Source organism: Pelodiscus sinensis, chromosome 3, assembly GCF_052426305.1.
Source record: "Pelodiscus sinensis isolate ZL-2025 chromosome 3, ASM5242630v1, whole genome shotgun sequence".
NCBI lineage: Eukaryota > Metazoa > Chordata > Testudines > Trionychidae > Pelodiscus > Pelodiscus sinensis.
The window spans coordinates 80,249,093-80,267,870 of record NC_143054.1 but is presented as its reverse complement, the minus strand read 5'-3'; the positions used below and the strand labels follow the sequence as shown (position 1 = coordinate 80,267,870).

The following is an 18,778-nucleotide window of genomic DNA, read 5'->3' as shown; positions in this document are numbered from 1 at the left end:
ACAGGTAAGAAATTTAGATTCTTTTTAAAAAATCTGTGAAGTTGCAGAGCTTTAATGTTGACATTTTGTAAGTTAATGTAATGCAATACTTGAGAACAAATGTGAAAAAACTGTAAATTATGTATTTGTGAGCCACTATTAATTTGAGTGTGTCCCTTTTTCCTTGAAAAATGTTATTTGATAGATGAGTCAAATGAACTTATAGTGAAATAATTATCAAGTTCTGCATTTGGAGGTAGAGCTTCACATTGATGTTCAGAGAATTGTGTGTACCTATATAAGAGAGAGAGTTTGATTTAAAAAAATAGTTATCTTTGGTGCTAGTGCCATCCCAGAGCAAGGTTTAAATAAATTCTGGAGAAAGGGGAGCAGTTTCTCATACAGAGAATTTAACAAGCTCCAAATATTACTTTCTGATTATGACTGTGAATTTTCTTACCTTGTATATATTGTGAGGTCATCTTCTGAAGGAACATCTGAGAGGTTAATCCCATATATATCTTTCATGGACTGAACTATGTTCTGGGAGAGGTGGGAGGAAACAAATATGTCTTTCAGACACAGAATACACTATGCTAATTTCCAAACAAAAGTTTATTGGAGATAATTGAATTCTTCCTGGATCAGAAAAAAGTATTCACTAAAGGCAAATAAAACCAATAAAAAACCTCTCCTGTATTTCCTACCAATCTCTCTAGATTTATGCTGATTTTTTTAAAGAAGAATTTAATTCAAACATATTCTTCATTTTATTTGTTCAGTAAAAAGGGAAAACATTACTGAAAAAGACAATAGGAAACCATATGAAATAATAAATCAATTTGGGAAGAATCTGAAATTTCTTTTATTGCCAATATAAAACACAATATAAATAATTCATATTTGTGGATATATTACAAGCTGCATGCTTTTATATTTTATTTTTAGTTTAGGAAAGAAAACATACACATTATACACCATTTATCTTTAAGCTATACTATGTAAAAAAAAAACCACCCTAATTTTCTTTGGACTAATTATTTTATTTCCATTCTAGCATAAAAGAAGTTACATGTTCATGAAATACACAGGTCCTCTCTTAACAGGATGCTAATGTACCCTATTTTAAGGTTCAACCCCTAAAAATGAATAAGGGTTCTGTGACTTCAGGTTGCAAGCAGTACTTGCCATACCACAAAGCCAACCTATCCTTAGCAGTGAGAAACTCAAGATCAAATATTAAGTAGGGAGTTTTGTGTCCCCAAGCAAGAAGTGAGAAATATTTCTTCCCAAGTATTTTGTATCACATTGAGTCTTTAGTATTGTCCATTATTAACAAAATGTTCCCTGAACTAAAAACCTGACTTACATATTTGGAATGTTTTTGACTGGTGAATATGGCACTAGCCTACATAAAGGTAACATTAGGTATAAAAATCACATTAGTAAAAAACACAGGATTTGTCAAATCCAAACAATAGTTCTTATTTATTTTTTTCCAGAAGAGCCTTTTTCAAATTATTACAACAAGGACAACATTGGAACTTTTTTTTGTGTGGTTATTACAGATAGTCTATCTGCTTTGTGTTACTGTAAGATAGGGTTAGAAAAATTGATAGCAGAGGTTTTAAAAAAAATGCTTAACATTGAGAGGATGGACCAGGTTGAAGTTCCATGTCTCAGAAGGTTTTATCAGAAAAGAAAATGTTCTCACTAGGCTTTCAAGAAATGTACTATCACAAGATGAAAGAATGGTTAACAATAAGAGGTTGACAGGCACTAAGAGCTGCTAAGAGCATACCCTTACTGAGCTCAAGGAAAGACCTAAGACATCAGAGGGACTTGGTGGAATAATATGCATGACTGGAAAATTGGTATAGAAGGGTATGGCTTGCTCAGGAAGGACAGGCAGAGGAAAAAAGGGAGGAGGTGTTGACATACATTAAAAAAATGTATATGTTTAGATGGAGGTTGAGATGGAAAGTCACTGGGTAAGACTAAAAGAGGAAAAAACAAGGGTGATGTCATGGTAGGGTCCACTACAGATCATCAAATCAGGAAAAAGATGTGGAGGCTTTTCTAAATAATTTAACCATCAGCCAAGGCACAGGACTTGGTAGTGATGGGGGACTTCAACTACCCAGACATCTGTTGGGAAAATAACACAGCAAGGCACAGATTATCCAACAAGTTCTTGTACAGTATTAGAAACCCTTTTTTTATTCCAGAAAGTGGAGAAAGCTACTGGGGAAAGGCTGTTCGAGATTTGATTTTGACCATGAAAGTGATCATGAAATGACAGAGTTTAGGATTCTAAGAAATTGTAGGAGGAAAAACAGCAATATAAAGACAATGGATTTCAAGAAGGCAGACTTCAGCAAACTCAGGGAGTTGGTAGGAAAGATCAAATTGGAAGCAAGTCTAAGAAGAAAAACAATTGAAGACTGTTGGCAGTTTTTCAGAGAGACATTATTAAAGATACAAGAGCAAACTATTCCAATGTGTAGGAAAGACAGGAAGTATTGCAAGAGACCACCCTGGCTTTAACCTGGAGATCTTGAATGATTTAAAAAATCAAAAAACAGTCCTACAAAAAGAGGAAACTAGATCAAATTACAAAGAATGAATATAAACACCATAAGCATGTAAGGGAAAAATTAGAAAGGCCAAAACAAGCTCAAACTAGCAAATGACAAAAAGGGTAACAAGAAAACATTCTACAAATATGTTAGAAGCAAGAGGTAGGTAAAGGACAGGGTAGGCCCATTACGAAATGATGAGAGAAAAACAAAACAGAAAATGTGGAAATGGCAATCATGTGCGTCAAAGCAAATTTCTCACCTCTGTTATTTTTATATTATCGCCTGTATCTGTCATCTTCACTGGAGTAGAACGCTGAGAAACAGCTCCCTCATCTTCTTTGTCAGTCCCAGAATCATCTTCTGAACTACTTGACACTGCTTCCTCACTTGGGGGAGGTGGGGCACTAGCAGCTGTTTTGCGCTGCAGCACAGTTTCTTCCCTATTAGTTTTGTTCCTAGATAGTAAAAAGAGTGTTCACACACTTCATGAGATGAACACAAAATACTTTCAAAATACCATAGATACCTTCAAGAATTTTGGTTAGCATTTCATTTGCATAGGGTAAAAAGAGAAATTCTACTTTCTGTACTACTACTGTTATTCTTAAGGAAGGGCTTCACCTATCCATTAAATCCCCTATTTTATCTTTTCTGTGATTAGTCGTTATTTCTGCATCTCTTCTCTCATTGTTGAATGTCTGAAATAATGCCTTTGACTATTCCAGCTTTCCACCATTTTTTGCTCAGTCTCTTTTTTCATCCCTGCTGTCTTTCTAAACAACTTTATGTATTTTTCATGATTGATTCTGGCAACACCAAACCCAGTAAGTTATTTGTCTTTCTACTTAAATTTTCTTCCCAGATCTTCAAAATTAAAAAAATAAAGCCATAAAACTGCTGGATAGTGCTAGTGACTTTCATCCTCCCCAAAGTGTCACCTATAGATCAAGGAACTCCCTGCTCACATTTTTTACTGCCTGACATTTTCTTTTGGGTGTTCTATCATTGTCTCAGAGTCAGTCTCTCCAAAACTGAGTTTATCATCTTTCCTCCTACTCCCTCTTAGCCACGTGGTGTCTTCAACACCATTGACACATCCACTCTTTGTCCTGTTCCCAGGCTCACAACCTTGGTGTCATTCTTGACTTCTCTTTCTCCCCCTTTCCATCCTTTATTTCTTCCCCTTTAAACATCAATGTTCACTTTTTTTCAAAAACTACACACTTTCTCACTCCACACTCTCTGAAAAGCTTTCATCACTTCCTGCAATGGCTAGTCTCTTATTCATTTCAATTTACAAATAACATCTCCCTCTTCATTTCCACCAGTCTTATCAACCTCTCTTTACTGTTTCCATATAGGAATCTGAACCCACCTTATGAAGGATCTTTCCAAGATAGATTAAAATGAACAGAGAGCTTACTATTCTGTCCTGTTTTCTTTACATTAGCCAATTTATTCATAAGAAGGTGAACTCAAGATATAATTTACAACCAAGCCTAAAGATTTTTTCTTTGATGAATTTTCATAGCCTGCTGCAAACAATGGATATTAGTGTTTCTCAAAAATAAATACCTTTGGTAAATTGGAAAAATAATTCAATAATGTTATAATAGAACGTTTATGGACAATTAAATATATGCGTCACTGCCAGTTCTCCCTACCACAAGGTACATATAAATATTTTTAAAATATATTATTATATTGCAATGTTCTTAACATGGAAATATACAAAATGCACAAATATCAGAAGAGGAAAATGACTAGTTTTTTAATTTCTATTTACTGTGAAGATTCTCAGAGTGCTTTATACGCTGTGTATAAAGATGCCATCTCACCCATTATTAAATATGCAGTCACCTCAGAGGTGGAACATAGAAGATATTTTATGAAACCAGTTTTACACAACTATTTAATGTGGGAAAGTAATAAGTAAGAAGATAATTTAAGATTAAAACATTCTGGAAGTACTAACAAAAAAAATCGATGAGTATAACACCACCATTCTGAAAGCGCAACTTTTTATATATTAAGCTAGCTAGGTAGGCCACACTAGTGGTCCTCCATCTCAGTGGGCTGCAAGATTGTTGCAACGAAGATGGTTTCCTAGGATGGAATAGTTTTGCTAACTGTGCTTGCATAGCTAGAATTTGTAAGGATGTGCCAACTGAACCATATCAGTGTTTTGAAGGCAGAGGAAGCACATAGCTCTCATAGTCAATGCTGCATGCAATCAGTATGCACCTCAATTCACATGTTCTTACATAAGAACATAACAGCCATACTGGGTCAGACTAAAAGTCCGTCTAGCCCAGTATCCTGTGTTCCAACAGCAGCAAATGCCAGATGCCCCAGAGGGAGTGAAGAGAAAAGGGAATAATCAAGTGATCCATCTTCTGTCATCCATTTCCAGCTTCTGACAAACAGAGGCTAGGGACACCGTTCCTACCCATCTTGGCCAATAGCCATCGATAGACCTAACCTCCATGAATTTATCTACTAGTTCTTTTTTGAACCCTGTTAGTCCTGGTCTTCACAACATCCTCTGGCAAGGAGTTCCACAAGTTGACTGTGTGTTCCATGTAGAAAAACTTCCTTTTGTTTGCTCTTGCTTTAAGTCTGTGTCACTTCAGTAATACAAGTATGAACAAAATCCTAGGTGGACAGAAACCAGAGGAATTGTGGCCAACAGTAAACAAAATGTCTTGTGGACCACACACACAGAACCCCGATAGGCTACATATGTCCCTCAGGCCGCTGGTTTCCCACCACCTGCTTAAAGAATCCATAGGCCTCCTCCAGCAATATTTAAGTCTATACATATCATGTTGTGCTTTTATGTATTTTACTTCTTCTCTGGGACAGGAGAATAAAACATTAAGGGATAGAATCCTTGGGCCTGTTCCTTTGGCATATGCAATAATACAGGAAAAAAGAAGTGGGGATAAAGGAATCTCTGAGCCCTGGTCAAATTAGTAATAGGAGCATCCACACTACCAAGCCTATTATTTTGAAACAATGGTGGTTTTTTGGTGTTTTTTTTTCTTCAAAATCTGTACTCCTGCTTTCCTCGGGGAATAACACTTATTTCAAAATAGCTATTTTGGATGCTCTGCTGTTGCTACTTTGAAATAACTACTCTCCAGTGCTTCCTAGGAATCTAAGTCAAGGTAGCGCATCCACAATAACTGAGTCTGCCTTGAACTAATTTTAAGGTTCCCCCATAATATGGCCATGCTATTTCGATTTTATTTTGGGAGTTATTACTTCAAATTTAGTTATTTTGAAATAATTTCCTAGTGTAGACATGCTCTATGCCATCACTGTGGCTTCCTTATCCATTGACCACTAGGTAAAAGCAACTTAGAGAAGTTTTGCTGCTGTTCTAAGTTCCACTGACTACATCAGTCCTCAAAGGGTCAAGTGGTTAGTAGGGGACCACTGATGTATTGCAGTGCCCTAGTCATGACTATTTTGCTCTGTCATACATCAACTGTGGCACTAGCAGATGGTGTCATAAAGCTGTCTATGTCAGTTTTAAGTGACCTGGAAAATTTTCAGGAATCTATTTAATTCAACTTTAAGGTTTGATTGTTTAGGGACTTTTGCTGATTGTCAATGGCACCGTAGAAGACGAAACAAAAAAGGATTATAGCTGAAGGAGTTACTCAATGCAGATCATCAGATGAAGAAAATGGAAGAAAAAACAGAAGCATTTGCTAGTACTTACTCCTGAGGCAGTTTAATATCCTTTACTGTCTGCCAACCTGTAAGTGAAATGACTTCAGACTAAGTTCAGAACACCTTGACACTAATCCCCTGGAAATATGGACCCAAAAGCAAGAACCAGTTATAATACCCCTGGAGATTTAGTGCTAGACTTTGGGGGGAAAAATACAATTATTCTGATCTGTCACTCACAGCAGACAAGGCACACTATCAGTTCTTGGAATTTGTATTAAGAGCATAGACATCTTGATAACCTCTTGTAGATAGCTACAACTATTAATTTTTCCCTTGGAAAAATACAATAAAGATATGTTTTGCAAATGGATTTTTAAGACTAAAAACAGGAGTACAAAGAAGGATGCTCTACTTCATCTAATGTTTTAAAACAAAAAGAGTTCAAGCACACAAGTTCACAAGGATATTTAAGCTGGGAGGACAAGAGATCTCAGAATGGATCCTCATAAATAAACAGAACAAGTTGGCCTGCTACTTGAAACAAATCAATATTTAGGTACTTATTAAATCATTTGTCTCTGTAACATTACAAAAAAACAAGGAGGGGACTGACAAATCAATATACATTTCAGAGATGCCTCAATAAAATGCTAAAAGTCTATTGTATCAAACGGCAGTACAGTTAGGTGCCTTTTTCAACCAGTAGTTACTGTTCTTTTAGAAAATATTTTTTTAACTGCATTCAGCTTTATTGATGTTCTATGCCAAAAATGTGAGACATCACAGAAATGTCTGAACAATGTATTCTTTGTTTGGGGACACCGATGTATACTACCTTGGAGAGGAACAAAAATCAAAGTAGCTTTGCTCTACCTAATACAAAAACTGGAAAGAGCAAAAGAGAAAAAGCTGCTAGATAGTGTAATCTATCAAGCCCTTATTTTGAAAGAACAGAATTTTTTCCCCTTTCATACTCATGCTTTATCTTATGTCAAGACCCCCTTTTCCAGTCTCCCCTTAAAGATTAGAATATTTGAAGTTCTGAAAACAGGAATGATATGGATATGAAAGGGCTCAAGGCTAACTTTTTAAAATTTAAATACTTAGAAGCCAGACAACTAAATAAGTGTCCTGATTTTCAGACAGTGACTATCCACAGCTCTGACTGACTGCCATTGAATTATTTCATTCTATTTACTCTTATAACCAATAACTTTTATATAATATTAGCAAACAAAAACTATGTTCAGAGACCATTAAGATTGTGGTAGGACATATGCCCTCCTTTCAAAAATTTAAAATAATGGGAATGAGAAGTTAAGGAAATTATTTGTTCATTCCTTTCAACCTTCATATTGATAGCATTGTATATATCACACTCTTATATCCCAAAAGGCCTTTTCTCTTTAATTTCCAATAGATATAAAAAAACAATACATACATCATTTTCATCAAACTAGCTCTCTAACACAAAACCTTAACAGTGACTTCACCAGTGTGAAGATAAAATAACTTCTCAAATGCATAGAATGTGAGTCAAATGTGCTTATTGGTTGATATAACAGAAACAAAAGCATACAAGAGCCTTACAAAAGTTTTGTTAAGTTTGATTAAATTAAGGTTACATACTGTTCACTAGTTGTTGTGTTCTAGGTTGTGGTTGGCAGCTTTAAATCAATAAAAAAAAGATAGGAAATCCTTATTGATGAGCTAGGGGTCACTAGATGAAATTAACAGACATCAGGTTTAAAACAAACAAAAGGAAGCATTTTTTCACACAATACAGTTATTTTGAACTCCTTGCAACAGGATGTTGTGAAGGTCAAGATGATAACAGGGATCAAAAAAGAACTAGATATATTCATAGAGAATAGGTCCATCAATGGCTATTAGCCAGGTTAGAAAGGGATGGTGTGCCAAGCCTCTATTTGTCGGAAGTTGAGAATGGGTGACGAGGTGGATAATCTGATGATTATCCCTTCTGTTTATCCTCTCCAGGGCACCTGGCCCTGGCCACTGTCAGCAAACAGGATACTGGGCTAATGGACCTTTTGTCTGACCAAATATGGTCATTCTTATGTATTTATGCAAATTGCATGAAAATTTAAACAGAGCATAGAAGAGGAAGATCTGAACTTCCCTTTTCTGTCTCAGATGAAGGAACCTTCTCCTAGACTACAGTGCTATTTGGATCCATCTTTTTCCATCATCAGCATTTGTGGAGCCTTCTCATTAAATTATTTTTAGTACATTTAGCAGGGAGCACATATTTTTTGTTGCAGTTATAATGCTCTGTAGGCGCATACCAATATATCACTGATATTCTCAGAATTGGCACATGAGAAGCCGTAACAGAGACAGAGGAAAGGTTGCAGATTTTAAGATTTCTGGCAGAAGGAGTACAAAGGAAAGTTACACAATCTTGGGTTAATACTCCTGTTAAAATAGAATTTTAATACAACATCATGCACACATAGGATTACTAATGTGTCAGAGTATCTATACAAATGAGTTTTTTAGGCCTCTCCATGACTGTTGTTTGCCCATTCCAAATGACCACTCCACTCTTGGGCTAAGTCTAGGCTGCAGGTCTCTTTTGAAAGAGGCTTTTTTGAAAGATACTTTCGAAAAAACCTCTTTCGAAAAAGAGCATCTAGACTACAACCAATACTTTTGAAAAAGCAAGCTACCCTGTAGTCCGGATGCTCTCTTTCGAAAAAGCACAGTTTGCATTACATAGCGCCTTTTTTTGAAAGAACACGTTTGAAAAAAGGCGTTCTTCCTTGTAAAACGAGTTTTTCTGCGGTCAAAAAATCTGCCACATTCTTTCGATTTACTTTTGAAAGAATGTGGCAGCAGCAGTCTAGATGCTGCGGAAGTTTTTTTGAAAAAAAAGGCCACTTTTTTTGAAAAAACCCTGTAGTCTAGACACACCCTTGGTAGTAAGCATGCATCCTGCACAAAATCATTAGAAATTTCCCCCCCTAAGGGTATCCCCTGAGGTGGTTCAAGTATCCTCTGTTGCTGCACACCATTGTAACTGCCATCACTAAGATTTCTCAGTTTCTTTTTGCTGGACAACTGCGGCACGGAGGAGTAGGAAGGGGGCGGGGGTCATGGAATGGATAGCTGGAAGAACAGCAGTTACAGAAGGTTAATAGCGTTTTTCTCTTCAAGTGATTGCATTCCACTTTTAGTGAGTAACAAGCTATACAATAGAAAGAGGAATCAGAGTTCACATACCCATACATGCATACAACTTGTCCAAATTTAGCATAATGTCTAGAATACTGTGTGATGGCATAACAGGATGCATGTCTGTGCACTGAAGATCAAGCCACCATCTACAAAATTTCTTTGATAGGAATTTGTGCAAGGAATGACATGGAGAACTCTTTTGATCTAGTGGAATGTACCATCACTTTGCTCAGCAGAGAAATGCCTGCCAAACTGTAACATACATGAATGCAAGAAGTTATCCAAGTTGAAATTATTTGGGAAGAGATTGGGAGAACCTTTATGCTGCTTACAATGACCACAAATAGTTGAGCTGACAAATGAAACTATTTAATATTATGCACGTTGTTTCTCAAAGTTTAGCCACCTTCCAAGTCTGAAAAGCTACTACGAAAGTCACCTGCAGTGACAGATGCAGTAAAGAGTGTGTGCTCTTTTAAAAGCTCAAATAAAGGCCCAATGAACTTTTATAAAACCGGGTTCAAGTCCTAGGGGGGATGAGAGAAGAGCTTCTCTAAAGATACAACCTGTCTAGATCCTTCAAAAATATCATGGCCATGTAATCAAAAAATACAGAACATGAGAAAATATAGAACATGTCCACATGAGGATGGAAAATGGATATTGCCATGAGGTGGATCTTAATAGAAAAAAATTGCCAACCTTCGCTGCTTTAGGTGCAACAGATCATCCAGAATGTTGGATAGAAGACTGCCTCTTGTTGCTCAGAAACAGGCTCAGTACGATGCAGTGCCTGTTCAGTAGACTCATTGTGCCTCTCTGAAGACATAGAGAAGGAACACTATACATCTGATCTGGAAACAGGGAGTAGGGGAGACCCACGGGCTACTGGATTGGTTGTGAGCCTGAGTGACACTCCAACCACTGAGCCACATGCCTGATGGTACTCCCATCAGAAGGTCCCTGTCAGAGATCATGACCAGACACAAGGTAGGAAAATGTAGGTGCCAATCTCTGATTCAGAGGACCTTCCTATGCTGAAAACAGGGAGTTGCTGCTGATGGTGGTGCCAGAGACTGGTGCTGGGTCATAGTATAGTCAACATTGTAGGCTTCCTCTTTAATGTGTGTGAAGGTCAGGTAAAATACATTGTTTTAGTAGAGAGAACTCCTCAATGCTACTGGAGCCCATCTGTCCACTGGTATGGAGAGTGTAGCCTCCCGGACCACCAGACATTCCTGTACTAGAAAGTTCACCGGATGTCTTGCTACTGCAAAAGCCTCCAGCATGCTTGTTCTGAAGATGCAGAAGGTTGTCCTTTAGGCACTGAAGTCAAAGATAAAATTGCCTTGCTGCCAGTGTCAAGGGGGCCGGTTTCTGTGGAGCCAGAGAAGTACTTGAGTTTCAGCTGCTCTCTACTCTTAATTCCCATGCCTAGAGGACTTCAGTGCTGCCTACCTTCCTCTCTTGACAGTCTGCTTACTAGGGAAGGTACATGATGCTGAATCTCAGAAAACACAGGAAGCCCTCCATACTAGGTACGGAGTTTAGTCAGGTTCTGACAGAGGTCTCAGGCACCAGTTCTTTTGCCTGGCTTTTTCTGTCTTTCATATTCCAGGCTTAAAATCTTTACAAATTTGGTAACAACCCTGGAGTATAGGTTTCCCCTACACACTTCAAAAAGCTTGAGTGTGGGTCACTCATAGGTATTGGCCTGGTGCAAGAGACACAGTATTTAAAGGCTAGTGACAGAGGCATCTCTTGGGTCCAACAAATTGAAAATCCCCAAACTGGGGCCCAAGAAAGAAACTTATCCTATCTACACTATTAACTGAATATCAATCATCTAGTAAACTGCCTACAACTAATTTAAAACAAGCACAGTTAAAGCACTGAGCAATTCTAAAGAATGTCATGGCAGAAAGGACCAGTTGTGGAATTTTGTAGGCAGTTGGGCCCATTATACCAGCATATAGTGGCACTCAACAATAGAGGGTACTGGAGCCACCCCAGTGGGTACCACTGATGGAAAAAATGCTTTACGACTGAGTGGGTGCATGCACAAATCACCAAGAATGGAGTGAACATGCACAGTCACTTGAAGAATGGCTATACTTTTCTGAAGATAAACATTCAAGATCAGACCTTCAACTGGTCTTTTAATTTTATATTAGTACACTGAAGACAATTCTGATTTTAATTACAGTCTCAAATGACTTTTGTGATTCTCAGCAGACTTTTTTAGGAATTTATTACACAATTAAATATGTATTATGCATAAAACACAGTGCAAACACATACGCTATGTTATCATACTTATTTATTTAATAGTACACTATATTACAGCTTTCCCTCAATAATATACTATTACGTGTAACACTTACTTTTTCTTACTACCTTAGGGTGTGTCTAGACTACAGGGTTTTGTCGACAAAAGTGGACTTTTGTCGACAAAACTATACCTGCGTCTACACTGCCGCTGAGTTCTGTCGACATAATGTTGACAGAACTCAGCAGTTTTTTCGACAGCTGTAAACCTCATTCTACAAGGAATAACACCTTTTGTCAACTGAGTTCTGTCGACAGAAGGCGTTATTGCATCTACACTGTCCTTTGCATCTACACTGTCATGTCGACAAAGTGGCCTGCTTTGTCAACAGAACTGGCTGTAATCTAGATGCTCTTTGTCGACAGACGCTTTGTCGAGAGTATCTGTCGACAAAATTTCTGTCAACAAAAGCCTGTAGTCTAGACTTATCCTTAGATATAACATCTTCTCATTTTTGTTCATTCTTTTTTGTATTCGCTAATTAGTCAACATTATGATAATTAAAATACTGAACTTTATTTCATAGTTTTCTTTATCATTGTTTCCTCTACAAATAATGCTGTTAGCACAAGTGAGCCATATATTTTCTTTTTAACACATCAGCGTGGTTTTCTTTAGATTTAATTCAGGGGAGAAGGCAGTTTTTTACAAAGCTAATTTAGATGCAAATTAATGTTTGCTATATATACACATTAGAAAATGTTCACTATTATTCTAAACTATGCCTAATCTGTAATATGTTTTTAATGTGTACACTAACCCATAGAAGTTATTTTATAGATTCTGTTTGTCTGGTATACACAGGGCAATACACAGTAAAACAAGATGCTACCAACCCTGTAATAAATATATTATAGGCCTGATTCTAAGTCCACTGGAGTCAGTAAGAATCTTTCCATTTATTTCAAATAGGCCTTGGCTCCCTTATACTCTCTTAAGTGCAGGTAGGTTTTAGCCTTACGCCTCACAAGTCAAGTTCCATGTATGGCTTCTGTGTCCCCTTCAAGTTATAGTTAATCTTGAACTAAATAATTATGCATTTCATTGTTAACTGCATTCCACTGTACAATGTTGATGTTATTATGCCAGTAAAATGTCTTAAATTCCATATTTTATATGTAAATCTTACCCCATCACTGATTTTCCAGTTTCATCAGGTTTACGCACAGTAAATGGACTTGGATCAATTCCAACATTCTTGGGCATGAAATCTCTGAAGAAGGGCAGGAAAATCAGCCATAAAATAAAGCTCAACATGCAAAATATGCTTCTGAAACTATATTTAGTCGGGTTTTGTTGAAAATTCTTCACAGCCACAAGTCTGCACATCTTGTAACATTTAGTTCTGAATTTGAAAACTGTTTTTGTGAATTAACAAGGATTGTCTAGGTTAAACTTTGATTAAAAGTCATAGATTCTTCTATAAAAATTGAAATCCAAAAGAGATTTACAAAACCTTCAGTTGTACCACACAGACCGTAAAACAGGATTGTGCACAGAGTTGTCATGTGTGAAGAAGGCTGTGGCTAATGGAGACTTAAAAATGCTATTTTCATGATGGTGTTGGCCCTCAAATTAGTTCTATTGGCCATTTGAGACATCATTTCTACAAAAGCCATTAGCCAAAGCATGCATGCGCAAATATTTTTTTAAATACTCATTTGACATGATCCAAGTTGTCATTGCTTCCATCTGGAAAACACGCTCAAGGTAATTGTTTTAATTAACTCCAAATGAACACAACCTTACAGAACATATCTGAACAGAGATAATTTTTCTCCTAGATCAGAATTAGAATGGGCTTATATACATGGCACTACAATCCAGACAATGACTTGTGTAGGTCTCTAACATGCTGCATTCTATGGGCCCCATATAAAAAGTTGCATGCACAAAAAAGTTACCTAGTTTAAGTTAACATGGTCCTGTTTTAAATGGGGCTACCTCAAAGCTAACTAGGTACCTTTTAGTTTGTGCCAGCAGGATCTAGGTGTCTTCATGGGGCTATTAAGAGAGCAACTTGTTAGAGCAGTCTATAATTCATATACTGTAGCCTGGACTAAGGCATTGTGTAGACAAAATTGCATGATTGAAATGAACTAGCATTGTCTAAACAGTCTGCACGTAAATGTCCTCTTTCAGCTGAATAGAGCTGAAAACCAGAGGTTCTAAATTGGGGTGGCACATGAAATTTTCAGAGGAAGATGGTAGTGAACCTACTAATATTCAGTAATTAAGGAAATGTGGAGTCGAAGTACCAGGTTGCAATGTCACTCAAAGCTGGTTCAGCCACCCCTCATCACACGAGACAGAGGGGCAGACAGTCCAAATTTGAGAGATGTTGTGACCCTGCACACAAGGTTGCAACACCACTTGCTCAAATCTTTCACTGATTAACATCAGCAGCACTAATACAGGTAAGGTGTGTTATATACTACCATCTGATCTGTATTTTGAGTAATTTGCCTGGTATCTCATGAAAAATGCATTAACAATACCAGCTAATAATAACCTTTCCACTATCCCACTATTGGAAGGGTGGGGGAGGGCTCCAAGTAAAAACAAATACTAACAGGGGGCAAGATACAAAAAGGCTGAGAACACTGCCCTAAAGTAAGTTTAAAGTTACACATTAACATTATGAAATCTAAACTATATGGCTTATAACACTGCAAAACATACCGTATAGAATTGGTCATTGCCAAGCAAAAGGTGTCATCAAAACAGCTTAATTCATATGGACGAAAAAACTCATTGTGAATATCAATCTCCTCTTCATATTTGTGAAATCTCTTCACTATCAATTTCCTCCTGTTTTCAGTGCATGTCACTGAAAAGAGACAACCTGTTCTATTGCTAATCATTAGCACATTTGGAAAAACCTATTTGCATACTTCTATAATAATTTACCCAGATACATTTCCATATGTTCTTTCTAGAGAACAAGAAATATAATCTAAAAACTAGATACATATATTTGAGAGGATACATTACATAAGTTAACTAGTTAATTTGATTTCCCTTTATAATTGACATTTCCAATTTGAATAGTCTCCAAGCTAGAGGAGTGGTGATGTGTCTTCCAATTACATTTGAATCAGCATTGGCTAAATTATTCCTGTGCATCACCAATTTACAATACTTCTATCCAAATACAAATAAGAAAGGCAAAAAAAGGGAAGTTACTCACTCTGTGCAGTAATGATGGTTTTTCAAGATGTGTATCCTTGTGGGTGCTCCACTCTTGGTGTTGGGCTCGTCCCAGCACTGCAGATTGGAGATTTTTCCAGCAGTATCTGGCTGGGCCATGAATGCATGCCAACAGGGTGGCACATGCCATTCACGCCTTTGGAGTTTATGCACGTGGCCTGATTCCCCTTAGTTTTCTTCATGCACGCTCAACTGCATGGAATAGATCCAAAGAAGAGGGGAGGAAGGGTAGGTTGTGGAGCACCCATGCGGGGGACACATCTCAAAGAACCGTCATTACTGCACAGGTTGAGTAACTTCCCTTTCTTCTTGGAGTGATATCTCCATGGGTGCTCCTCTGTTGGTGACCATAGCAGTACCTACCATGAGATAGAGTAGACTTTGGATTATATGGTATGTGCAGATGACAGAACCGTGAGCTACAGCAGAGCTTGTCTCCATTTGTGAGGATATTGTGTAATGTCTCATGAAGGTGTGGTTGGATGACCATATAGCTGCCACGCAGATATCCTTAAGAGGGATTTCCTTCAGAAAAGCAGATGAGGCAGCTATCGCCTGTGTAGAATACACTCTTGGGGTGTAGGAAGTGGTCTGTTTCCCAGTGAGTATCACTGGGTGATTCACAATATAATTATTTTGGAAATATGCTATGAATAATGGCAGGCCCTGAGAGCATTCCGCAAGGGAGAGAAATAGTGTTTGTGATTTGCAGAAAGGCCATGTATGGTCTATATAGAATGATAACGCCTTGCAGACATCCAGAGCGTGTAATACTGCCTCCTCACGAGAAGTATGAGACTTCGGATAGAAAGCAGGGAGAACAATGGATTAATTAATGTGAAATTCTGAGCATACTTTAGGTAAGAAGGAAGGATGGGGTTAGAGGACCACTCTGTCTTTATGAATCACACTGTAAGGTGGTGATGCTGTGAGAGCAGCAGTTTCACTAACTTATCTTGCTGATGGGATTGCTATTATAAGAACACCATCTTTGCTGTTAATATGGGGAGTGAGCATATTGCCAAGGGCTCAGATGGAGGACTAGTTAAGTGTATTGAGCCCAAGGTCCAGATCCCACCTGGGGGTTAAAGGTCTGTGCAAAAGGGTAAGGTTATGCAGCCCTCTAAGAAATCTCCTCACAATAGGATTTGCAAATATCAAAAACCCATCAATCGGAGGGTGGAAAGCCGACAGTACAGCAAGATGTACTCTAAGGGAGGAGTGTGATAGACCTTGATCTTTCAGATGCATAAGGTAATTCAGTATCATATGAAGGGGAGTGGTAGTCGGCTGAGCACTGACGCTGATGCACCATGCTACAAAGGAGTTCCACTTCTGAAGGTAAGTATTGCATGTGGTCTGTCTTCTACTCTGAATGAGGACACTTCCCACTTGCAGCAAACTTCTCTTTTCTGCCTCCGAGAACCAGAGAGAAACTACGCCATCAAGTGTAGAGTTTCTGGCTGTGAGTGGAGAAGCTAGCCTGTATTCTGAGACTCGATTACTCAGAAGCAGGTAAAGATGTCGATGAGATATCTGATAAAGACAGGGAAACCAAGTCTGTCTGGTCCAGATAGATGCAGGGGCTATAAGGATGATTAGGGCATTGTCCACCTCAATCTTCCTGATGAATCTCAGTATAAGATGAATTGGAGGGAATGCGCAATAGAGGAGAGCCTCCCATGTGATAAGGAATGCGTCTCCCAGCCCTATCCCCATACTGGATCAATACTGGGGACACTTGGAATTCTGGTATGTTGCAAAAAGATCTACCGCTAGAAATCCTCATCAATCGAATAGGGCATGCAGGACATCTGTATGAAGTTTCCATTCGTAGTCCATAGTGAAATGACAGCTTAGAGCATCCGCAGTTGCATTGTTGACCCCCAGTAGGTACAATGAAACACGAGTGATGTTGTTGCGGATACACCAATTCAATAGGCTTACCGTCTCTGCACAGAGGGATGGAGAGCGGACACCAATTCGGTGGATGATATAAAATATGGTGGTGATGTGGTCTGTAAGAATACACAGTGTGGAGTTGTGAATGTGCTGGACAAAATATTTGCAAGCATTGCTCACTGTGCAGCGCTCTAGGAGGTTGACATGCCAGCGAGATTTGTGAGCTAACGATATGCCTTGAGTGAAGTGACACCGCATGTGTGCCCCCCATCCGACAAAGGAAGTGTCCGTAGTGATTTGTGTAGAGGGCTGCATCTGGAGAAATGGATGTTCCTTGAACTGGTCCATCACATTATGGAGGTGCAAATCTTCACAGGGACAGTCACCTGCTTGGGCAGGTGGTGCTTGGATTGACATAAACTGAGGACAGCCAATGCTGGAGGTAGCAAAAGTGCAGGTGTTCATATCAAACACCGTATGTCGTAGCAGCCATATGGCCCATAACCTGAAGACAGGTTAATACTGTCACGGTAGGGCTGGATGTTATGATCACAATAAGGCTTGTTATGTCTTCAAAGCATTAAGTGGGGACATATACTCTTGCTGTGGTGGAGTCCAGATGAGCTCCTATGAACTCTAGGGATTGCATGGGACATACGGTGGATTTTTGGTTGTTTATGATGTGGCCTAGAGATTCGAAGACCTTCTTGGTAAAAAGAATCATGTCCTGTGTCACTTGTCGAGATGGACCTCGTATAAGACAGTCATCGAGGTAGGGGAAAATCACAATGCCCTTGCGACGTAGATGCACTACCACCATGGCCTGGGTCTTGGAGAAGGTTCTGGGGGCAGAAAAAAGCATGAAAGGGAGGACTCAATGCTGAAAGTGTTCTGAGGAGACCGTAAAACAGAGGAAGCGTCTGAGAGCTGGGTGTATGATTACATGGAAATAAGCATCTTATTAGTAAGGGAAGCAGAAGCTGGTGTTTACCAAACCTCGTCCGTTGTCTCCATAATGGCTTCATCAATTGGAAGTGCATTCTTTGTTTTTGTGGATGGTTGTAAATTTTTCAAAAGCCTGTGTTGTTTTTCTTGCACCTCAAATAGGATGACTTCTTGACCAGTGGAGACCCTCTTGTAAAGCTCTTGAAATTGTTTTAAATCGCTGGTGGGAGATGTATCATCCGGGATGACCGCCTTGTCCAGTGAGGAAGATGACTTATCCATTGGAGAAGTTCCCAGTTGGTCAGGGTCAATGTCATCGATAATCTGTCCCTCTTCAGTTTTCAAATCCTCTGGTGGAGAAGAGGGACTATGGGAGTGAGAGACTGGCAATGATCTGTGTGCAGGCGTTGATGGTGCCAACAAGCAATGTCTGATTGGTGCCCAATGCCTATATGGAGACTACTGTGATGGTTAATGGGGTGGCAAGACTATACCGGATACCACGGAAGGTGGCGTGAATACCATATTTGGTGTACCTTATGGAGTGTAGTTGGTCTGAATGGGCAGGAGTAGTGGAAGGAGAACACCACCTGCGACTGTCATCGTATTCACTGTAATGCAAAAGGACCAGTGATCTTGGTGAACGGAAGGACCCTCTAATGGGTGATGAAGACTGAGAAGATTGTCAGTGGGGACCATCACATGGCCATCTTGAACGCAGTCCAGACGCTGGCACTGGCACGTCATGACTGTGCTTGCAAATGGAGTGGTGGTGAGTAGATGAATGCTCCAGCAGTGCCGATGGAGGAGGCATCCATGTTAGCAGGGAAGAAACCAGAGGAGTCTCCGGGCTGGGAGAGCGGGGAAAGGCTCTGGTGGATTTTGCCTTGGCCTTTGCTGGTGCCGGTATTTTGACCAGCACCTACTGTGCGGGTGGCACCTGTGTTTT

General features: G+C 38.9%; 1 protein-coding gene across 2 annotated transcripts in view; it reads right to left on the bottom strand.

Moving 5' to 3' along the window:
- FIG4 (FIG4 phosphoinositide 5-phosphatase) overlaps nucleotides 1-18,778 on the bottom strand; it is a 100,638-nt gene that overhangs the window by 13,083 nt on the left and 68,777 nt on the right. The window contains exons 18-21 of one of the 2 annotated variants that reach the window (XM_075923979.2): nucleotides 14,455-14,617; nucleotides 12,902-12,985; nucleotides 2,821-3,016; nucleotides 440-522 (exon numbers count right to left, since the gene is read on the bottom strand). In XM_075923979.2, coding sequence (XP_075780094.2) covers nucleotides 440-522; nucleotides 2,821-3,016; nucleotides 12,902-12,985; nucleotides 14,455-14,617 — 526 coding nt within the window. The remainder of the gene's footprint in view (nucleotides 1-439; nucleotides 523-2,820; nucleotides 3,017-12,901; nucleotides 12,986-14,454; nucleotides 14,618-18,778) is intronic. The other variant, XM_075923980.2, reaches the window with a different exon arrangement.